Consider the following 24,786-nt stretch of genomic DNA (forward strand, 5'->3'; position numbering starts at 1 on the left):
ACACCACGTTTTGGCCAAATTATAAAGGTAGCATTGCATGAAGCCTTTACAGAGGATCCAAGATTGAGAGAGAGAGAAATGTTGACAATATAGTAAAAGGTATTCATAAAATGTGTTCAGATTCAAGGCCTGTTCAGACCAAGTCGAATATTTGGTGTGATAAACATAAATGAATAGCTGTGAATGCATCTGTTCAGATCGACACAAACATTTGCATGTGGTCATTGCAACAGTTTTTGTTTTTTTACAGAGGCGTTCTAATCTCTTTTTCATCGCACTGCAAAAACACCCGGCCAATCATATGTGCCGTGCGATGGGGATGAGACTCCTCTGTATTGCTCACCAGGTTTTTGGAACAGTTACTGTAATCAGTACTGAACATTTCTGTGACTCATTTATTCTCACATGATAACAATGAAATCACATTTGTCACAAACATTTTTTTGTTATCCTTTGTCACCACCACATGGCAGCCCAGCCAACCAAAAGCAGAGCTATAGGTGAAGAAGACATAAAGAACAATAACAACCAAACTCTTTTTCGCCACTCTCTCACTCGCACACATAAACATTAACAAAGACAAACAGTGAATACAGTGCACAACTCCAAAAACCACAAGACAACAGGTACAAATCAACTGGACAAACACAGTAAGCTTGTACAAGACCAAACAAAACAAAACAGACAAGAACAAAACAGCAGCTGATCCCAATTCACACACACAGAAAGCTTCCTGGGGTTAAAGGCGCTGTGTTAGATGGGTGGGCATTGACGAGGTGACACGTGGGGCACCATGCCATGCTGAGCGTTTCATGCCAAGCGACCAACCACATAAAACCTCACCTACCTGCCCACCGTCCCCAACCAATGGGCTGCTTCTGTCTACCTGACTATCTGGAAACCAACCAATTACAGCGTCACAATGCAAAGAACAAACGTCCCTTTCACATAGTGTGACCTGTACTAAATGTTCCATGTCAGATGTTTATCAAGGCTGCTGTTATGACACTATTGCATTATTATATCACATTATTAATCTTATCTAAGGTGGTGTTTTTGTCATCGAGTGACCATTGGCTTTAGAGTGAAGTCTCTCGACTCACCTGCGGACAGCTGACTGTGGGACCTGCGTCGGGTGGAGGGGGTTTTAGAAGTGGAGGAGAGGGTTGAACCTGCGCTGCTGGCCCTTGAGATGGGGAGGGGCACAGGGGTCACGGGAGGAGAGTCCAGCTACAGCACAAAAAGAACCATTATTTTGTGATGTTGGTCTGCATTTGTGGGGCCCAATGAAATTTAATCCCAAATAATAATACAAATTCATTAGAATTTTTCTGGATTCCGTTTTAATAGCTAAATCAAATTTTAGTAATCAAAAAACATTTTTATAAAAATGTATTAAAAGTTACATTTTAGGGCCGTATGAAATCATTTTTCTCATAAAAGTTTCCAATTTTCCTTTTTGAGTTTTAAATTCCCCCCTGAGTTTTGAATTAACATATTTCTGGATTATTCTGTTTTAATGGTTAAATTAAATGTTAGTAATCCAAAAGCATGTCTAAATAATTAAAATCATGAAACGTATACAATTAAAACAACAATTTATTAAAAGTTTAACAAAAAAAGTACATTTCATAGTTTCACAAATTCCAAATTTTCTGCATTCCATTTTAATGGTTTAATTCCATTTTAATAATCAGAAAGCATGGCTAATAAATTTAATTCACACTTAATTTTTTTTATAATTCATACATTTTTACAATAATAATGTTTTATTTTTTCATAAATTCTCAGTCGTGTTAATTTTTTGGATTCATGATTTGATTACTTTTGTAATCAAATTAAGGCAAAACAATTTACAATTAATATTTTAAAATGTAACCAAATTCCTTTTATTTTTTGGCAAACAAATCTGCACAACAGAGGTTTACTGTTATCACAGTGTGCTCTATCTTCAACTAATTTAGACAAACAAAAGACTGTGTTTGGATTGTGTTGCCTTTGTGAGCACTACAACTCAAGTTCCTACACAAATCCTATTTTAAATATAAACCGGAGAGGAGGGAAAGTGGAACAAGTGAGTGTATTGTGGCCCACGGCAGTCGCTTCAGAGGAAGGACTTGAGACCTTTCATTCAGATCTCAGAGATGGTTCTTCCAGACATGGACACGTGAGAATGCGTGCAGTTGTGATCGTGTACCTCCACGCTGTCATGAGTTGGTGAGGAGGATGTCGAGGAGTTCTCTGCTTGGCGGCGTGAGGAAGACGAGGGGCCGATCTCAACAGTCCGAACACGCTGAGCAAACTTCAGAGAGCACACCGACTCACTGACGTTACTCTCTAGAGGAGACACCTGAGACAGAGAGGAGAACATCACAGTTTAACTGGTGTGAGAAGCTGCATCCCAGAGGACGTGAAACCGCAGGCTAATCTAACATGACAACATACAGTGTTTCACGTCTGTAATGTTCTGCATTTCTCAGTTATTTAATGTTGGCTTTATGTACCTGCATTGTGTACAGTGAGCTATGATATCATCATTTTCCCTGTCCATTTGGCTCTGGTTTCATCAGCAGTTTTTTAAATTAATGTTTTAATTAAATAAAAATTAATCTTATGACGTGAACAGCTTTGAGTAGAAAGTCCTGTATTGTCATCCAGTAATTATGACATGGTGCGAACAGGCAGCATAACATCCACTGGGAAATTGTACACAAAATGACCAGGAACATTCATTGGTAAATTAAATACGTTTTGATTTCATTTCGTCTTAACTACAACAGACTTTATGATTCCATTAGTCCATGACAAAGTTCTCTTTCTGTGGCGATTAGCCGGCATAAAACAACAGGAGAGTGTGTGCACAAAACTGCTTAAAATACTGTGCCTGCTCATGCTGTACAAAGTACAGTCTTTATCCCATAAATCCATTATAATCCACTCCAAATGTGTGGAGATTTTAGAGTACGCCCCTCTCCACACACTGAGTGCCATTGTAACCCTGCTGCCGTGACACACCTGCACCATCATGAGTGTCTTGCTGTCTCCGCTGAGCGAGTCCTGCAGAAGGTACGTGAGGCGAGAGTTCCTGAAGGGCACGTGTGAGTGTTTGGAGCGCAGGGCGTTGATGACATCACCCAGCGCCGACAGTGATTTGTTGATACACTGAGCCTCACGCAGACGACTGCCCTCGGCGCCGGATTTGGCAATCCGTTCTGAACCGGCCAGATCCACCAGATTTAGCTTACCTGCAATTGACAAGTGATTGTTTCATATTTGCATTTCAATTGAACTGTGTGTTGAAAACAATTGAAAAGGGCTGTGTGTGTACCTGAGGTACGGTGGCCCGTTGAAGAGTTGAAACCCGCCACTGTGACGATGAGGAGGGCATGAGAGCGAGAGCTGTGTTCGTTTAGATTAGTGCATGCTGTTGCCCTGTTCATGTGACCCAGGTCAAACACCTGCAGGGTAAAGGTTATAAATAACGGATTAGGCTAAGATGGGTTGATGCTGGTCTATACGACAAGACCTTGCACTGGAGCACTGAATATTTAATATCTTGGTGGATATTAACACAGAACTAGCTTCACTTTTCTAGCTATTTTTGTAGTTATTAGTATTTAACTGTAAAAATGTTGGTAACACTTTTAATTGTCCTTGTTACATGTTCTTAGAGGACTATAGTAATAACAGTAAATGATGCTTTTATATTTATATTAAGTATATTTTCACAGTTTTCAGAGCAGAGTAACTATGGACAAGCTCCACTAACCAAACTAGACCAAACTGGCCTAACAAGCACTTTTTTTTTGCTTGAAAAGTATGCATGTGTTACCTTTTCCTTGAAAAAATTATATTTTGGGTCCCATCTTATATTAAGTGTCTTTAACTACTACGCCCTAACATTTGAATTAATCATTTGATACATTGTACTTATATTTAAAAATTACCTGCATGTAATTACAGCTGTAATGAATGTAATCACATCTTCAATTACTGTTACTGTTGACCCTTCCCTTTTAACTTCACCTACAAGTGTTTTGCAAAACAAAATGAACGCATTAAGTACACTGAACCTAATTTTGTTATCTAATGTTCTATTCCTTTGGACTAAAGCCGGTTCTCAAGTGTGGAGTAACGACAGGCGGTTTGGATGCTGTGAGCTTTCACCTTGTTAATGTCCTCCACGCTCTCCACTGTGAACTCTGTGAGTCCTGGCACATACAGCTGTCCACTGCCGTCTGGACACATCTTTATATCCAGCTTCTCATTGGGATTGTCACCCAACAGGTTTCTAAAAACAGATTCAGATAAATACAAATGAATAAAACCAAACCAGCTGCTGTATTATGAAGCTTTGCTGAAACTCAACAACAATCTGTTGGAAGTTGCAGAAGTTTTTTCCCTATTGTGACGTATATCAGAATGAAACTGCTTCTCAAACAAGAACATTTTTAGGATGGGTCTTGATTTTGTCCATTGGTAATTGATTGGGTGGTTTGCTATTGGTCGATCTCAGGTGAGTGACAGGTTTTCCAACCATCATGCCAGTAAATACTCCATCAGAGAAGAAAAGATGTCAATGCAAGAGGGAGGGGAAGCCATTTTGTTTGAAGATTACTAGTGTATATGAATTTGGGGCACAGATTAATATTACAGAGGCAAGCAGAATCTGTTCGAGTTGCGTAACCCAGCAGGAGGGGAAGAGCGGGGGACAGTGTGACAAACAGACAGGACCAGCAGAACTGGATGCGTGATCTGTGATCTGTTCAAGTCTTACAGATGGCCTGAGCGATTTTAAATCTAATCTGTTTTTACATAACTGCTGACCAGCAGAATTTGTGGCACACACACACACACTTCACAGTGACACTGGGACAATTATATAAGAGTGCTGAATATGCTGCAGTGTGTCTGGAGTGACGTGCTCACAGCCGCTCACACACCTTTGATAATCATCAAATTCAACCTCCCACTTCCACTGTGTGGCTCTACTTGTGTGTGGTTTTCTCACCGAAGGGTCTCATTGTAGATTTCCACCATGCTGACAGTGATCTTATAGTCCCAGTCAGGCTTTTTCTCACACACTTCAGAGAAGAGCAGCCGAAGAGCACGCTGGTTAATGCCAGGGTCCTCAGGGACCCCCTAGAGGACAAACAGAGACATGAAGTAAGTTCTAAAATTTGATAAGCAATATGCTACAGATGATAATTGATAAATGACTGATTTAAAAATGTAATGCTATTTTTTTAATAAAAGAAATAAAATATTTTGTGACACTAAAGACTGGGGGGTGATGATGCTGGAAAAAATCAGCTTGACATCACAGGAACATATTACATTTTAAAATATATTTAAACAGAACATTTTAAATTGTAATAATATTTCAAAATATTACTGTTTTTACTGTATTTTTTTATCAAATAAATACAGCCTTAGTGAGCAGAAGAGACTTCTTTCAAAAACATTAAAATAATCTTACCTACTGCAAACTTATGAACTGCACTATATGTATCTACTTTGATAATGTGCACTGATACTGATATTTCTCATATATGAAAGGGACAGACATCACAGTCAATGCAGTTAACATACCTCCATAGTGTAGGTCTTTCCAGAGCCGGTTTGCCCGTAAGCAAAGATGCATATGTTAAAGCCATCAATACAGGAAGTGACCAGAGACTGCACTTCCTGGAACACCTGTCCAATCACAAGAGAAGGGACTGTATAATAACTGATACAGGAAATACAACCATATGAGAAACAACGAGTTCAGGCACTAACCTCCTCCTGAGTGGCCTGAGTGGGAAAGACTTTGTCAAGTTCAAAGGTCATGAGCTTGCCCTTATTGGATAAGTAGAGAACAGCATCATCATCAAGGTCAAAGGTCACTATGTTTTTGGTGTCAGCAGCATCTGTTTCTCCAGCACACACGGGGCGTACGCGACACAACACACGAATGTTTCCTGAAAAACAAGATGATAAAGTCTTCCTAATGAGAATGTAAATATCTAATTTGATTCAAAGAAATTAGAGATTTTGTGGAGATAATGCATCCCAGACACGATTCCCAGGTCTCACCTTTGAGGCGTACCAGTTCATTGTGGCATTTCTTCCTCAAGTTCATCTCCCGCTTATATTTCCGCAGCAGTTCTTGGTTTGCACTGCTCACCTCTCCAATCACCTGACAGATCTGTAATCACAGACAAAGCTCAATTCTTAATGAGAGGCAACGAAGGCGCAAAGAAATAAAACACATCATGCTTTAAAGAAGAGGGTCTTGATTAAGTGGTGGAAATTACGGATGATGGGCACAGAATGGTAACAAAACTCAGAGAGATTTACAATTATACACCCGCCACAGGTGTATCGTGCAAACTCAAAATAACTCAGTTACATAACTCAACTAAGATTTTTGTGTATGGAGGTTTTAGGGGCGTTTAGATAACTATGAAATAATTCACATATATTCACATTTCTTGAAAACATTTAGCAAATAACAACGATAATAATGATATAATAGTTTAAATGCTTAATTTTTTTTCTTAATTATATTAAATATTTAATTATATCCAGGGCTTGACATTAACACCCACCAACCTGCCAAAAGAATTAAATTTTATATATAATATATACACTTTTCAATTGTAGTTTTTTAAAAAGGCATCTGAAATAATAAACAAAGTGCAATGTAGTGTTGTCAAAAATAACGTGTTGTAAAAAAGGTGACCTGACAACTGAATTTAGCTGCAGTTTGTACGAGCTGTGGTCAGGCTGGTGTGTTGGTCTCACCTCCTGCTTGGCCTCAGTGATGGCTTTCTCCAGCATGTAAGGGAAGTCCTGCACCTGTCTCTTCAGACAGTTGTAATCACAGGTGAGGGTTCTCAGGGCCGGCTGCAGGGTCAGGAGGTTCATCCGCACACCTGCACAAACAGACCATCAGAGGCAGTTGTAGTTCATGTTCACCATAAACTTTATCAAATGAAATGGTAACACTTTACAATAAGGTCTCACTCGCTATTGTTAGTATTGTTACTAAGTAGAAGTATTGTTCATTCTTAGTTCATGTTAACTAATGTAGTTAACTAATGTTCACAAATGAAACCTTATTGTAAAGTGTAACCAATGAAATATATGCAAATTATATAAAATGAAGCCAATTTGAGAGTCATAACTATATTTTTTGCAGTGTGATATTTATAATTTTTATTTTTTTGTGCCAGCTTTGTTTTTGTCATTTCCATTATTCTCAAACAGTGATTCTGATTAAGGTGAAGAATCAATAAGGTTTATGCCAAATGAGCACACATTTTTTGACTAAAAGCCCTGAGGAATGTTATTTATTAAAAGTCTGATGAGTCCAAAAATGGAATCTCAAGACACAATGTCAAGACTAAATAAAGAGCGATTACTAAGCAATAAAAGTCTTACAGTAATAAAATTACTAATAAAATATGATTTTAATATAAAGCAGCATAGGCCTATACATATTTTAGTTTAAATATATGTTTGGTTAAACTATTTTAAGGTGTCCTTGGTACACAAATATGTACTGAGTAATATTAATTAAAAACATGTACCAACAACATGTAGAGTTAGGGTTGAGTTTAGGGTTAGTTGCTTGTAATTATGCAGAATTGAATGTTATTTCTACTAAGTACATGTAATGCGTAACAAGTGTTCCCTATTTTTTGCTTTGAGGCTGAATTTTCATGAAAATTATGTCACAATGCAAGACATCTTAAAGGTCCTAATGGGACAGTATATTTACTAATTTCTTTTTTTGATTTGAAGGTGAAACACAGCCTGTAATTAACAGGTTTTGTGAGCTTCAGTGAAACACACACTGTCTCACCTGCTAGGTTCTCATGGACGGCCTTCATCTCACTCTCCGCTCTGATGAAAGCTTCTTCGATCACTCTGTTCTTCTCCTCCTCCAGACTCTGCATCTCTGCCTCCAGCTGGCCCTGAGCTCTCTCCATCTCACCCTCATACACCAGGATCTAACACACACACACACACACACACACACACACACACACACACACACACTGCTGTCAACACATCTGACCCTGAGGTCAACACTGAGGTTACACTGAGGTCATAAGCTCTATTCAAACGGTGAATGTTTTACACAAGGAGTTACATATAAGGTAATTTACACCATAAAGGGATAATTCACCCTAAAATGAAAGTTAAGTCATCATTTACTCACCCTGGTGTTGTTCTAGTGCCGTAAGATCTTTCTTTTATGGTCCACAAAAGGAGAATTTTTAACAAAATGTCACACTCGCGCTAGTCCATATAAAGGTAGGGAATAGCAACCAGTATCAAGCTTTTTAAAAAAGACGCAAAAGTATCACAGAATGATCCCATGCGACATGTGCAGGATATTCCAGTGTTCAGTGGGTGTATGATAGGGTTTGGTGTGCTTTTGTCAATCTTGATTTATCACAACTTGTGTGTGCTTTTTCTGTGCGAGACAGAGTGAACTACTAGTCTCAAGAACATAGAATATACAGCATGTGTTGATTGGGATCATTCTGTGATCCTTTAGCATCTTTTAAAAAAAACATTTTTTTTAAATTCTCCTTTTGAGACCCATAAAAGAAAGGAGGACATACAGCATTAGAACAACACCGGGGTGAGTAAATGACTTTCACTTTAGGGTGAACTGTCCCTTTAATTGAGCTTTTACAATGACAGCGAGTACATTTGCAACTCACTGTATGATTGGTTGATTATAGCTGTTTGTACTGAACTATATCAGAGTCACTGTCAGTGTAAACACCCCTATAGAGATGTACACACAACAGATGAACACAGATGCATCAGAAAACCTGCGTTCTGCTTTCAAGCAAAGCCAGTTATGATTTCTGAGATCTCTGACCAAAGCAACACAAACACCACCAGCACTAAAGACGTCATCTACTACTGACCACAGTCATTTGTTAGACAGATTTAATGCAGTTAGGTTAAGTGACCTGTGGGGTGGGTGGGGGGGAATGTTGGTCACATACTTGGGAGGGGCATCTGGGGTCACACACACGATCAATACTGTACATCTGCAGTACACAACGGAGTGACATCAACTATTTCACAGTAGATCATGGGAATACTATTGCAAGAACACAAAATTGCGACCCTGAAGAGAGTGTGAGCTAGTTACTCTGAAAAGTTTCAGGGTTTCATAGGTCAAAAATGAGCATCAGCGAACATGAATCTACATTTGCAAATAGCGCTTAAAATGGGACCTCAAATATTTGATTTCCTATAATCAAAGTTGCAATCTGACCCATGACACATTTTTGACCTTTGACCCCTGCCGGCTGCAGAGTAATCAGTTTGACCTTGGAGAGCCTGTGGGTGACCTCTGTGTTACCCCCACCCACCGCCTTGGAGAGCAGACCATATAGACGGCCGCGGTCCATCCTCAGCTGCAACGCAAGTGAAGAGAGAGAGCTGTTAACCTGCTCCTCCACAACACCGCCATCACAGAGGCCTTCAACTAGATTCATGGAACACCGTCATACAAAATGGAATTTACAGTATAGTGCGGAATGTTACGGAATCTGGTAAAAGTTGGATGAATAAATAAAAGTAGAGCTGTAAATGTAACCAATTCGCGATATGGATAAGTGTCTCTGAATATTAAACCATAAAATAAGTCTGCATGTTCTGCGTGTCTCTGTGTGAATGAATGGAGCAGTTCCGTCTACTACACATCCTCAAGCATGAGTGACGCTCGTGGTGTTTCAGCGTCTGCGGTCTCACTATATCAGGACATGAACACATGAACTTCACCTCCAGACCTCCAGACAGCCACTTCACCAGTATTTCACCATTTCATTTGAGAAAACTATCATCAGACACAGGGCTTTGCAACAACCAGTAAAAAAAAACTTTTAGAAATGTTGAATTATATTACTAGTGCACAGTAACATGCACTTCTCAAAATAATAACAAAAGTAATAATACAGTTTAATAAAACTTTATTTTTACAGAATACCACACAATATAAATGTTCCTCCAAGTTTTAATTTAAAAAAGTAGAATTATGTCGTGCAGCACTTTGCCAAATAAAGAACATAATTGTTCAAATTGAATTTGATTACATTTTAAAAGACTAATTAAATTGCAAGTTAGATCATAAGTTTAGCATTTTATTTAGTACTAAATCATAAAACAGAATCTAGAAAAGTTAAAACAGTTAAAAAAAATAACACTTCATGGTGATATATTATTGTTAAAAAGTTAAAGTTTTATGAATTCAATTGATTAGATAATAATCCTTTAGATTATCAAAATTTAATTAAACCACTTCTGGAATCCAGAAAAAGTAAAAAGCGAAACACAAAATTTGGGAAAAAATTTTAACCGGATATCATAGATTTGAGAAGACGTGAACAGATATCAACAGACCACCACGGTCACCACAAACGGGGTCAGATCTGAGAAGCACCGGGCCACATGATAATCCAGGACACTCAAAATGCTAAGAATGTATCAGAGCAATATGGATGTCACTGAATATTAAACCATAAAATTTGTCTGCATGTTCTGCGTGAATGAACGGAGCAGTTCCGTCTACTACACATCCTCAAGCATGAGTGACGCTCGTGGTGTACAGGTGTGTACAGGTGTGTGATACCTGCTGGCGGAGCTGACCGCTGGTTCTCTGGGACTCGTGGAGCTGCTGTTCTAGCTCTCTGAGGAGCTGTCTCTGCACACACAGCTGCTCCTGCAGCGCCTGGTTACGGGCCTGAGCCTCCATTAAAGCCTGCTTACACTGAGCCGACTCCACCTCAACCGTCTTGGTCACATACTGCAGGAAGAGTGAGAAACAGACACATTAATTCACTTTTATGAGATGCTCATCAGCCCTGAGTATGTGCCTTCACAGGCTATATGGTATCCTAAATGTAGAGATATATATATATATTAGTGCTGTCAAAGTTAGTGCGTTAATAACGCGTTAACGCAAAATCATATTAACGGCACTCATTTTTTTAATGCGCGATTAACGCAGCGCGTATTTTCTGTTTGACCCGTGGCCCAACCCCTAGTTGGAGAAATGGAGATACACAGTGTTGCCAACTTAGCGACATTGTAGACCCCTTTAGCGATTTTTTCCCTTCAAAAAAGCGCCCAAACCTTATTTAGTTTCTGAGAATATACCGGTACCGCCGGTACTGCTCTCCCTACGCGGCTCTCTCTCTCTCTCTCTCTCTCTCTCTCTCTCTCTCTCTCTCTCTCTCTCTCGGCAGACAGGAGCAGCGCTTTAATTTAGTTAAACCTTTTTACAGTCTATGAGTTAAACACAGATATTATGTTGCTTCTCTAATTTTACATGCAAGTATAGCCGAAATCTTTATCTTATGTGTATTTGATTTCATCAGACGACGGCTCGATTATCAGGATTTTGTGCAGATTAACATCTTGGAAGGGAGAGCTGGTTATGTCTTAATGGGTCGCGTTTCAGTCACTATTTCATATTCATTCCGTTGTTTGACAACAGAAACAGTAAAATATACCAATGAAAACAGTTTTATTGAGATTTTAGCTTCATCAAAATGGGCACAGAGAGAGACAAACTAATGTAATAATAAATAATAAATAATAAATGCACATTTAGCATTTTCGGAAGAGCTGCCCTGTCATGCAAAAATCTAAACATGTTTGTGTTAGTAAATTGCTCAGTGCAAAGAAAGAGAAGTAATGGGAACCTGGTATTTCTTTGTTCTTTCTACATGTGTCTAATAGACATGAACAAGTTCTTTGAAAAACATCTCTATGTTCAATAATAAACATACATTTGCATAAAGCATCCATATTTATTCATGCCCATGTTGATTAGAGTATTACAAACTTGAAAAGTATTAATTTAAGGTACATTTAGAACAAATACAAAATGTGCGATTAAATGCGATTAATCGCGAGTTAACTCGTGACAATCATGCGATTAATCGCGATTAAATATTTTAATCGATTGACAGCCCTAAATATATATAATATATATGCCGTCTGAAGGTGCAGTAGAGCTGACTTTATAAGGTTAAATATGGAAGGAAGAAAATGAAAACTGAGCCGGATTCTGTGTTGGCCATTCTGAGGGAAATTAATAAGAAGAAATAATTGTCTATATCTTTCAGTATGGATGGTTCTCTAGATGTGGAAACTGGACACGGTACCAACACTTGATGTTTGGCTGAGTGAGTTGTACATAAGAAATTGTGATTTATCAATAATGACACATTATATTTATTCGGGAAAATGTGAAAGTCTCTATTCTGGGAATATATACACCTCATACCTTCTTTTATTGCTGTATTTTTGTATTATTTTTGCTTTTAGGATGTATCAACATCTACCCTTACATTACTTTAATTATGGACATTTGTCTTTGACGATCTTTACATTACTTTGTTTCTACTTCTGTTCATTTTAAATCCACTGTGGGAAAGATGTTCCAGTACACTATACAGAAACAAAGAAATACACATTTAACATGAATAATTATCTTGTGTTCACTTCTTTAAATATTACACACAATGAAATGCATGAAATCAATCATAACAAAATGCATAAATCATTAAACAAATAGCATGGTGGGGACAGGAACAACATTAAACAATGTTACAAACACATCATCTGCGTTAACTGGTGCTTATTTTACGCAAAACTGTTGATGTATGTATGGTGTTTAAACATGAAGTGTGTGTTACTGTACATTCACAGTCCAGCATCGTATTAAAAGTAATTTTTTTGAATAATGTCTCTAGTCTCAAGGTCTCAATGTGACACTGTTATTTACTTTTTTGGGCCTTACATGCGTTTAAGCGTTTGCTAAATAACTCAAATCCACAAAAAGCCTCTATGATAGAAGTTCAAGCTTACATTTCAATAAAACATTTTGGCAACACTTTATTTTAGTGCCCTTGTTATATATTTGATATATACTTATTGTGGTAATAACAGTAAATTATGCATAATTACAAGCAACTAACCCCAAACCAAACCCTACTCCTAAAGTAAGTACATGTAGTTAATTGATATTACTCAGTACTTAACAATATATAATTACTCTGCAACAAGGACACCTTAAAAGAAAGTGTAACCAACATTCAACAATTTCAAATCAACAATGAAACCTGAAAACGCTCTCAAACATTGTGTTATCACACACTCACCTTGACCTGCGGCGGCTGTGCAGCCTGGAGAGACAGAGCTTCCTCAGCGTCACGGAGCCGAGAGGTCAGCTGATCCTCGTTCTGGCTCCTGTGGCATGACGCCTCTTCCAGCTGCTTCTGGAGCTGCTGTCTGTGGTGCGCGACCTCCTCCAGCTGCTCCTGCAGCTGAACCACTACACCCGTCCTCTCCTGCACCTGCTGCTCCAGCGCAGCCAGTCGCCGCTCTCGCTCGCGACACTCCTCGCCCTTACGACACAGCTCTCCACGCAGGGCCTCCACATCCTGAGGCCGACACATTACATAACAAAACAGAGGATAAACAGCTGTGAGAATAAACACAAGATAGATAGCATTTCAAGTAGGGCTGTCACTAACGATTATTTTGGTAATCGGCCGATTATTTTGACGAGAAATCTGATATTTTGTTTGTGGTGATAAAAATAGACCTAAGAAAACAATAGCCTTAAACATGACTTAAAATACATATATAATAACAATGAGGTAATGATATTTGGTTCATATAAAGCATCAATAGCAAGTAATCATATGGTTTTATAAAACAATACAGTTCAAATAGATAATATAATACACATAGTATAAACAATCATCATGTGTACATTATGTATTATAACAAACGCCTGCAGAGGGCGCCAACGGCCTGGAGTTATTACACTTTACAGCAGATCAAATACAGGTTTAATATTGGCCAAACGACATTTAATCAAAATGTTTACTTAATCTTTAATATTGGGCCACTTCTTTACGATAGAAGTGCAACAGCCACTGTAATTTCTTGAAGAAGAACATGTGGACATCAAAACTCAGAGCAAGGGTTTTTATTTTGAAGTCACGATGAACAGTTTGCATATTTACAAAAGTATTGATATATTCTCCTGTGTTGGCGTAGGTTTATAAATGATTTGCACATTACGTTCCCAGATGAACGTTGTAAGTAACCTAAACTCACAGCATATGAGATGGAGTTTGAGAAGTATTTCACTCATGTAAATAACAGTATTTACTGTGATAAGCAGCATTTACTGTGAACAGAGCCACTCTAAGACACACTTAGTAAATAATTAAAGATCATATATTATTAAACCTGCAAGACATATATTTATTTAATTGAATATCAGCCTGTGTGAATGCACAATAGCACTATACTACAGAATGGTTTTTAAATGGTTTTAATACATCGTGCATCCTTAGAAAACTGTCTAATAATGCGGTTCATGGATTCTCGTCCCTGGAATGAGCCACTTCTGGCATTTTGCCGGTTACTCGACACGGGAAAAATTGCAATCAAGGATTTTTTTAAAGCGTAATTAATTTAATGGAGGAATCGTTACAGCCCTAATTTCAAGCATCAAGTAACCAGTCGGATTGTATTTGAGTGATTCCCAACCTGGTTAGAAAGATTTAGATTTTTCATTAAAAGTAAGATGGTCTGTTTAGGGTAGTGCGAGTATACCTGGCTGTGCGGGCAGTGGGCAGTAGGGCAGCTGGTCTGGGTGTGACTGGCCCTCAGCTCCTGTTTGAGCCGCTGGTTTTCACTCTCCAGCACCTCGAGCTGTTTCTCCAGATCTGTCGCCCCCTAGACACACACACATACACACATTTACTTAGCTAACTGAATGAGGACTTAATGTAGACTTCTAATTCAATTTATATACACCTAATTATAATTACAAAGCCTAGCCTTACCCCCCCCCAAAAAGTGTTTAGAATTGGGGGAAGATATGATTCTATATATATTATACATAACATGTAATTTATTTCTGTGATGCAAAGCTGAATTTTCAGTATCATTACTCCAGTCTTCAGTGTCACATGATCCTTCAGAAATCATTCTAATATGATGATTTGCAGCTCAAAATATTTTTTTTTATTATCAGTAATGTTGAAAACTGCTGTGCTTTTGTGGCAACTATGATTCTTTTTCATGATTCTCTGATGCATAGAAAGTTCAAAAGAACATTTATTTAAAATAGAATCTTTGTAACATTATAAATGTCTTAATTTGTCTGTCACAATTTGAACGGTACAGTAACTTAATGCTCCGTGTTAAAAAAAAAAACCTAAAATTAAATAAATTAAATGTTAATTATTTTATGAACTGGCTTTTCTTTCTTTTTTTACTACAAATGAGAAAAGGATTCATCATTTTTAGCTTCTGGGGACAAATTTGTCAAAGTACAGATAAGTACAGCCACGCCAATCTAAAATTAGAGATCAGATCAGGGACACATTCCTCTGCTATCAACAAAACCAGATAACCAGGTTAACACTCCCTCCACCTCCCATCATAAAATTAAATCAGGTCAGTGTTCTTTATAAAACAATAGAAATGCATTTTCACACAACTGTGACAGCTCTCCCTGTCCCTAATAATCCCTCTCTCTATCCCGGTTTCAGTCTCTCACCAGCTCAGAGCGCAGTCTCTCCACCTCCTGTGTCTGATCCACTAGTTTCTCCTCCAGCTCCTTGACCTACAAAACCACAAACAAACAGCATTATTAAGCCAAATCTCTTTAAAAAGAAACGAGTCAGCAAGTTTAATGCATTCACATTTATGAGGTATCAATCTTCTTTAATCCAACCAGACAGAAACAATGAATGTCGACGCATAAAATGTCAGGATACATGGCGGCTGAGGAATGTGAATGATCTGATAGTGCTCTTCTAAATCTGGCTGGAAAACTGAGCCCTATTCTTTGTGTGTAACGTACCTGTGTGCGCAGCCCTGTAATGAGAGCGAGTTGTTCTCCCTCGTCTTTTTGCAGTTGCTCCTGTGAGTGAATTTTACTCACTTGTACAGCGCTGGGAAAATCCAGAGGTCTTTGTGTCAAAGCACCAGAGTTCCTCACACCTACACAGAGACACACACACACACACACACACTTAATGCCATGCAAGCAGCTTTTTCTTATTTTTAGGTCACAAGATAAGTCAACGTAGCACTTTATACAGATTGTTTCACTAATAAAAAAATGACATCAATTGCAAAATTCATCAATTATAAAACAAATTCTATTTTAAAGCAGCTCTACAGAGGACAACAGTATCATTATTCAGATCAAGTCAGTTCAATGACAAATCAATTCAGTTCAATAACAGTGTCAATGTTGTTGATAAATGTAAATATGTATAAACAGCTTTATTAATATTACATAACTATTGTCGCTGTCGGGCGGAAACCTTGTAATTCCATATTTCATCAGAAAAAACGGAGCGCCCACATAGCAACAGTAAACTTTATAACCTAATAGTTGATGAAAACGTAATGTGATGCTGTTATTGCCCGATTGATTCCATTCTGTCCTGTGTATTATTGCCTCTGTGTATGTGCATGTGCTTGTTTGTGTCGCAGGTTGGCGGTATCTGGTGATAATTTGTTGGAGGCTGCGATTGGTTCTCCTCCACACCTGATCTAGATATAAGGACCGCCCCCAAACACTCAAGAGAGGCCACTATTGTGCCATCGTTGATAGTAACCACTTCGCTATTGTTTTGTATCATCATCGTCTTGTCTAGAGTGTCGTATCAGAGAGATTGTGAGTGTTTATTTGAGATTGTGATTTGTGATTTTGAACCTGTTTATCCTCGTTAACTGACCCACGCCTGTTTGACTACGATTTTGGATTCTGTTTTGCATTGTTTGCTAAAAACTTGTACATTTATCTCCTGTAAATATTTGTTTTATATATTTTTGCCAAATTAAGGAAGTTAGGGGTTTGACGCCATTTAATTTTGTATATCTTTTCATATTGTTTTTGGTTTAGGGAAGTAGGTAGGTAAGTTTCAATTGTATTTTGTTTTCTTTTGTTTTAGGAATTGTAGAGGTTAAAGAAAAGAGTGTTTTGTTTGTTATTTTGGCCTTGTCTGCCCCTGACGCTAAACCCTTTTAGAAATAAACATTTTTTTTTTATATCTCTCTGGGATATCTCATTCCTTTTCCTGTTACAGCCGACCCCTAGCGGTCATAACAGACACACTTATTGCCTCAGATGCAGTCATTCTAATGACGGACAAAACATTTATATGTCCGACATTCGCTGGTCAAAAACTTTATAAATCCATTCAAGCTCGATTTTGGTAAAATGTTAATAATATAAATGACAGATGCAAGCGTTTGACCATATATAAAGCCACTTTGACAACGTGGTGTTTAATTATTTAAAAAATACTTTTCCATTTCCTAAAAGTAGCATTTTTGGAGATACAAGGTTTCTGCCTGACAGCGTAAAAAATAATATATATATATATATATATATATATAATATATAAATAAAAAGAATACATTTATAATAAAATGTATAGAAATATAAACTATTATAATAAAAATTAAATATTTTAAATATAAACAAACATATGAACATTTATAATAATAATAATAAATTGGTCCCATTTTATATTAAGTGTCTTTTAACTATGTATTAACATTTAAGCTAATCATTTGACACAATGCACTTAGTGTGTACATAATTTTTACCTCCACTGTACTTATTTATAAAATACCTTCATGTAATTACAGCTGTAATTAAATCATAATTCCACTGTAGACCCGTCTCTTACCCCTTAACCCTCTCTTAAACCCACTCAAATCAAACCAGTCCCTAAACGTACCCGTATCCCACCTCAATAGCAGCAAGTGTTTTGCAACACAACATGAACACAATAATAAGAACACTGTACCTAATAATATTTTTGATGCAAGTACATAGTTAAATACACCTGATATAAAGTGTGACCAATAAATGATGTGTGTAATTATAGTTTGACATTTCTCACCTGTAGGGGACACAGCTTGGTTGAGCTGGACGGCGTTCAGTCTGAGCTGCTCTTGAGGTTCTTGGTTAAAGGATGAATGTTCCTCGTAATGGTGGTTGTCGTGGTTGAGCTGGTGGTCGTGTGTCTGCAGTCGCTGTAGCAGGAGTTGTTTCGCTGCGTCTTCGTTGCGCAAGCGTGCCTGGAACTCACAAACTCTCTCTTGCAGAGTCTGCACAAACACACAAGAAATCTGTGTAAATTCAACCATGAATGGCATCTGTACGACCTGAACTACACACAAACTAAAGACAAGCAGGAAGGACATTTAAACATAAGTGGGAGGATTTTCTAAAATGATAATGAAACAACCAGGTTACTGAGAAAGTGCTCTTCAGGTTCTTCAAGTGTCATTTACACAACATACTCATGTCATCCCAAACACATATGACTTTATTCCACGGAAAACAAGTTCAGACTTAAAGGGTTAGTTCACCCAAAAAAAAAAAAAAATAACTACTTTATTCCACTATTCATTTCCTTCTCTCTGGGCCTTGAGTTGATTCACGCAGTGTTTTTGCGCAGCGCGTCAGTGTTGTACGTGACAGGCATTACACACATGACCAGCGTCGGCCAATAGTGAGCCTACGTGGTGACGTGTAACACAGACGCGCTGCGCAAAAACACTACGTGAACCAACTCGAGGCCCAGAGAGAAGGAAATTAATAGTGGAATAAAGTCGTTATTTATTTATTTTTTTCGCACAAAAAGTATTCTCGTCGCTTGATAAACTTAAGATTGAGCCACTGTAGTCACTTGGACTATATTAATGATCTCTTTAATAACTTTTCTGGGCAAGCAAGTTTCAGTCCCTTAGAAGCCTATGAAGAAGTGATCCAGCTGTCAGATTTCATCAAAAATATCTTAATTTGTGTTCCTAAGATGAACGAATGAATGTCTTACGGGGTTGGAACAACATGAGGGAGAGTAATTACTGACAGAATTAAAAATTTTGGGTGAACTAACCCTTAAAAAAAAAAAAAAAAAAAAAAAAAAAAAAATATTGGTCACTCTGTGCCCCTTTCACACAGAGATTCCGGAAAATACACGGATAAAGTGACCCGGGATTTGACCCGGGTTCGTTTGATTTTGGTTCATTCACACTGCCAGTGATTTTCCGGAATCAGAGAGTGCGTTCACACACAACCCGTAAAAATGCCGTAAAGACACATGACATCGATGTGACTTGTAATGTCTCAGCAGCGTCTTAAGTTTGCTTATGAGCTGCGATCTCTCTCTCGAGAAACCACGCCTGTGCATTTGTTTCTCTGATTCGATCATAAACTTGCGCATTACGTACCGTTTCACAGCTGGAGAACGAGCCCGGCTTCAGCGTCATCACTACGACACGGCATTATTACGGCTTTTGTTCACACAGCGCTCGTTCCGGGACTGAACACGGCAATGTTACTAGGTCCCCGACCCGGCATCGATCCCAGCATAAATCCCGGGTCGAGTTTGCGTTCACACAGAAGGCGCTCTGGCAATTTGCCGGGTTCAAAGCGCTGTGTGAAAGGGGCTTATGATTTTCTTGTAACAAAAAGATCAGCCAGGACATTTGCAAAAATATCTCATCATGTAATCAAAAGAAAACAAGAAAATATTTTGAAATGACATGAGTAAAAACGACTAAATTAAACAATTCCTATAACAAGAGAGCTTAATGAGCAAGTGACTATTTCTACTGGCACAAACTACCTGGGATACAGTTTTCAGGAACTCAGACGACTACAAAACCTCTAGTAGAGAGATTTAAGCAAACAAGGAGAACTATGAACATAATAGACTGTACAGGAGTACAGTGTGTTTTGTAAAGATGACGTCAGAACGAGGCAAGTAGCACACAGCTAAGCACAAAGAAAGAATCAGAGGGAATTACGTAGGCAGACGTCCAGGAACAGGACAAAGTAACCTTCTGTGCAGGTGAAATGGAGAGAAGGCAGTGCAGAGACACAGAAATAAGGTCCGAGAGGGAAGAAAGGAGCAGAAAAGCATGAAAAGGATCAGTGATGTGACATTGATGGATGACAGATGACACACAAAAGAACAAAATCACTCAACTCAAACTTCGCAGGAAAAACGTGCACATACCAACTCTCTGAGATGATGCTATTTTTGAAGATTTGAAAACCTGATGTCTTAAAATCCTGTATTTCAGTGATTGGTTAGACTGGAATTCCCACTACTGACTCACTGTACCTCTACAGGTAACACTGCCTGGTCAACACAGATAGATCTAGAGAAGCACATACAAAGCTATCCCGCGTCTAAACTATTGTTTGTATTGAGAAGAGCCGTCAATGCATTGAAAAGCAGAGGCCTGGACAAACCATACATGTGATCTCCAGCCAATCGGATCTCTTCTGTGTTGATGGTACGTTGAAAAGACTGGAAATCCAAGCACACTCAAATCTCTATTACTCTAGATTGTCCTTTTCAGAGAAGCTTCACCCACCCCTGGAGATCAAAGAAAGGAGGACTGTACTCCTAGTGTATCATTAACCTACAGAGGATCATGTTATGTAACTCAGATGAGCAACTGGAGTCATATCTATCAACCAGGGGTAAATGCGCAAGTTACAACTTAGCCTAGTTTTGATGTAAAGGGGCACAAAGTTACTAAATATTTTTGCGTTGCACTATTACATTTGTTGAAACGTAACTTATGTATAATCTGAATATTTCTGGAAGCCTCCGATAAGGAGAAATGGTTGGAATAAAACAGAAGACATACATGATCATGTTGACATTTACACTCATCTACTTTTTAAGAGCAAGAACATTATGTAAATGAATTACTTGGTTAGTAGCTCTTCAACAAAACCCCTTCCTAAACAGCACACCGCTTTGTGCATCGGTCCGTGTTCTGCATGTCAAATAAAATCAATCATAATAAATACACTACATTTCTTATGTTTTTTCAGTATCAGTATCCTTATTAATTTCAAATACAGTTTCAGAATGTTATTACATATGTTTTACATGAAAAGTAGTACTGTATTTCAATGGCAACCTATTTTTACTGTTAGTTATATGAGGCAAAAAGTTATTCATGGAATTTCAACAAATTCTGCTCATATATTTGAAGGCTGCTATTGGAACATTAAAGGTAAACGACGTCACATGTGACTACACATTACTTCATGAAGAGCTTACGACCTACTAACTATGTTCTGCCTTAAAAACAAATGGTGCAACCAAATAAAGTAGAGAGTTAGTTATAAAACTGGCTAGTTACCTCTAGCGTGGACTTTACTTTTCAATTTAAGTAAGAACTTACAAATGGCTGGAGGAACCATACCCGGGATATCAGAGACATGGGGATGGACTTACTTTACTTGTAAGCAACCAAATAACAAGCACACATCAAAGCAGTGGCATCAATCCCCAACCTCAGCATCATGGTGGGCAAACACATTTTCTTCAGAACCCATAAACGTTTCGTTTTAATTGTCAACCAGTGGTCCAATCCTTCATTATATTCTTATAAATCTTTCCATTTAAAGCTCAAAAACTGAAGAGGTGTTTAAGATCTGAAACTGTCTATAAGCAAATATCAGCCCTAATCTAATTTAATCAACTAAATGAAATGGGATTTGCCTGCAGATGTTGCCCTGAGGGAATCTCACACTGAAACAAAGTGAGCCTGTGGTCGTTTACAGACCGCCTGAGCAACCAGCTGCGCTGAGAAGCCCTAAAGCCGATAACATTGTTTAAACACAGAACACAAAGGCAGCGCTGCCTGTTAGCTGTGACCTATGAAACCTGTAAAATCAATTACGCAAAGATCACACAGATATAGAACAGACCGCTCACACAGAAACCAGCTCCTTAATGTAGTGATCTGGTGAAGATGATTCAATCACAACACACAATCACAGAAACAGATGGTCGAGAGGTTAATGCATTTTTTATGTTTTGAAAGAAGTCTCTTCTGCTCATCAAGGCTGCATTTGTTTGATCAAAAATACAGTAAAAAAATTTGAGTATTTTAAAGTGTAATTTATTCCCGAGATGCAAAGCTGAATTACTCCAGTGTCACATGATCCTTCAGAAAGCCATCTAATATGCTGATTTGCTGCTTAAGAAACATGATTATTATCAATGTATTTTTTGTGGATACATTTTTTTTCCCAGAAAGAACAATTTATTTGACATAGAAATCTTTTGTAATGCTATGTCTTTACTGACACTTTTGATGAATTTAATGCATCCTTGCTGAATAAAAGTATTAATTTCATAATAATATATTTTTTTTATATAATTATTGACCCCAAACAGTAGTGTAACTGGTCTAGTACACAGAATCTAGAGAAAATGTGTTGGTGCTGGTGGTGGTTGCCCGACCGTTGCTATTCAGGCTAGTAAAGTGTGCTGAATGGTTAGAAGCAAATCCCTGAATCTAGTTATGAGCAAAAATAATAAGTGATGCTTGCCTTAGTGAGCACAACTAATAATATTAATTGTCCAGGTTAATGCTGAATTTTTAGCCAAGTAAGTGGCTGATCCTTTAGAACTGACAAAAGTCCCAGAATGCCTAGTATGAACAATCATATTGGCTTGTCTTCGCAAACACCACTCGCAGGGTCGTACCTGTATCAGCAGCTGCTGCTGTTCTGAGGTTGCCGTTTCAGAGAGGTCAGAGGTCAAACAGTGGCGCTGAAGGACAGAGTTGGGCAACGAGAGGAAGGAGCTCTCCTCCTCACCATCACTCATCAGGATATCCAGGGAACTCGCTGAAGAAAACACACAAACAACAAAAACAGTAAATATGGTTCATTACGACACAAGAGGTAACACTTTACAGTAACACCATTTTACAGTGTTTTTGTTACATACTTACCAAAGCAATAACATTAATATATGCATAATTACATGCAACTAACCCTAACCCTATAGTAAGTACATGTTATTAATTAATATTACTCAGTACTTAAATATATAATTACACTGTAACAATGTAACAAAAAATAAACAGTAACCCACTTTACATTAAGGTTCCATTTGTTAATATTAGTTAACTACATTAGTTAACATGAACTATCAATGAAAAATACTTCTAAAGCATTTATTCATCTTAATTAAAATGTTAATTTCAAAATGTTCTGACATTTTTAAAACCAAAAGTTGCATCTGTTAATATTATTTAATAGACCCGTATTTTTATGAACTAACGTTAACAAATTAACTGTAACAATTAACTAACTATAACAAATTATTGCTCATTGTTGGCTCTAATGTTAATGCATTAACTAATGTTTACTAATGGGGTCTCTTATTGTAAAGTGTTACCAGTATTATTATTATTCAATTATATAATTATATGGGAAGAAATGGACCCAATAGCACCATGAAAGTAGTCCAGAACAGGGATATACATTTATAAAGCTGAAACACATTGAAATATAATTATTAGATGAAAAACTTAGATGAGAAATAAACTCAAAAGAATGATTCGTTCACTGATTGGACAGCTACTTCTCGTGAACACACCAAGGGGATCTAGAAGCAAATGTCAAGAGATCTTCAGTTAATAACAGCTTCAATTTCCATCTATTCCTCACATAAACCCATCGTATGATTTCAGAAGATTAGGAATATAGGTCAAGAGAGTCTTGTGCAGTGGCGCCTACAGCTGTACGGTTATACACACTTAAGCATGAGCTCCGATTGACCCGAGAAATGTTTTCCCAGCAAATATTTCAGCAGTTATTATACATTTCTGTTGACTGAACCAGTGAAGCCAATTATTTCTGAACTACTAATTCTCTTGAGTCTGTTATTTCTTTTCAGGAAGTGAATTGGACAAACAGGTTTGCAAAATGGTCTGAATCAATTTGTATTTGTTCAGACTGCGCTCACAATGAATCATCTGAAGTGGTTTCTCAGTCAGAAAAAAAACAGTATCGAGAACATGAAGTAGATATTCACCTACAAACAATGTGAACAAAAGGCTACTTTGTGAGAGGTAACTGAGAAAATTCTGCTACTGCGGTGTCATATGAATAAGTGGCCATTTACACAGTGTTTGTGTCTGTCCATGTTGTTTTCATGTGAACAGATGCTTCACAAAGACAAACTTCTCGCTGATGGTTTGGTCTGAAGAGTCTCATGTCTTCTAGAACAGCAAAGTAGTTACATAAATGCTAGAAATTATAAGTTTATCTCAGAGTTGAATTATTAACATGACAAATGAGCATATATTGAACTTTTCTTCTTCTTGCAAACGTCCCTGGCCTTGTGGACAACTTTTATAATATTTTTTTTGTGCTTTTGATTTCCTTTTTGAAGCTTCAGAGCTTTAGTCCTCAGTCGATAACTGCATCAAAACATAAAAAATAAAAAAAAGTTAATCATTTCTCTGTTTGTGTCACTTGAAAGAAATAGAAACCCTTCAGGTTTGAAACAACTGGACAGCGAGTAAATGATGACTGGATCTTAGTTTTTGGGTGAAGTAATCATTCAAGATAAACGTGCAGTGAAAACATTATCAATCAATCTGGTAAAGGTCCTGTGGGTACCACAGAAACCAGCAACACATGATAAGATAACAATCTGCTGCGAGTGATGCATTAACCTGGAATTCAATGTGGCCATGAACCTTACCAAAAAACAACAATTTACCGTTTTGTTTGCCAAACACCTCTCGTTTACACTCACACAGATGAGACATGCAGCCTCTCGCTGGTACGGTTTGCGATGACACAGCAGTAGAGCCGCTTTCGTGGAAGAGTGTCAGACTGAATGCAAATCTGTCACTGCATCACTGCAA

At 37.8% G+C, this 24,786-nt stretch overlaps 1 protein-coding gene across 4 annotated transcripts in view; it reads right to left on the bottom strand.

The window, feature by feature from the left end:
- The window catches only part of kifc3 (kinesin family member C3), a 45,981-nt gene that overhangs the window by 1,209 nt on the left and 19,986 nt on the right, over positions 1 to 24,786 (bottom strand). Inside the window, exons 1-20 of one of the 4 annotated variants that reach the window (XM_082182165.1) lie at positions 24,675 to 24,786; positions 22,608 to 22,750; positions 17,979 to 18,186; positions 15,917 to 16,056; positions 15,611 to 15,676; positions 14,659 to 14,781; positions 13,188 to 13,469; positions 10,649 to 10,822; positions 7,853 to 8,000; positions 6,790 to 6,920; positions 6,079 to 6,190; positions 5,782 to 5,963; positions 5,593 to 5,697; positions 5,012 to 5,142; positions 4,168 to 4,291; positions 3,329 to 3,458; positions 3,016 to 3,245; positions 2,198 to 2,350; positions 1,104 to 1,230; positions 848 to 894 (exon numbers count right to left, since the gene is read on the bottom strand). In XM_082182165.1, coding sequence (XP_082038291.1) covers positions 848 to 894; positions 1,104 to 1,230; positions 2,198 to 2,350; positions 3,016 to 3,245; positions 3,329 to 3,458; positions 4,168 to 4,291; positions 5,012 to 5,142; positions 5,593 to 5,697; positions 5,782 to 5,963; positions 6,079 to 6,190; positions 6,790 to 6,920; positions 7,853 to 8,000; positions 10,649 to 10,822; positions 13,188 to 13,469; positions 14,659 to 14,781; positions 15,611 to 15,676; positions 15,917 to 16,056; positions 17,979 to 18,186; positions 22,608 to 22,750; positions 24,675 to 24,687 — 2,769 coding nt within the window. In that variant the 5' untranslated portion in view covers positions 24,688 to 24,786. Of the gene's footprint in view, positions 1 to 847; positions 895 to 1,103; positions 1,231 to 2,197; positions 2,351 to 3,015; positions 3,246 to 3,328; positions 3,459 to 4,167; positions 4,292 to 5,011; positions 5,143 to 5,592; positions 5,698 to 5,781; positions 5,964 to 6,078; positions 6,191 to 6,789; positions 6,921 to 7,852; positions 8,001 to 10,648; positions 10,823 to 13,187; positions 13,470 to 14,658; positions 14,782 to 15,610; positions 15,677 to 15,916; positions 16,057 to 17,978; positions 18,187 to 22,607; positions 22,751 to 24,638 lie in introns of all 4 variants that reach the window. The other 3 variants (XM_082182163.1, XM_082182166.1, XM_082182164.1) reach the window with 3 other exon arrangements.

The sequence above is a fragment of the Leuciscus leuciscus genome (genome assembly GCF_965113295.1).
Source record: "Leuciscus leuciscus genome assembly, chromosome: 10".
In the NCBI taxonomy this organism is placed as follows: Eukaryota; Metazoa; Chordata; class Actinopteri; order Cypriniformes; family Leuciscidae; genus Leuciscus; species Leuciscus leuciscus.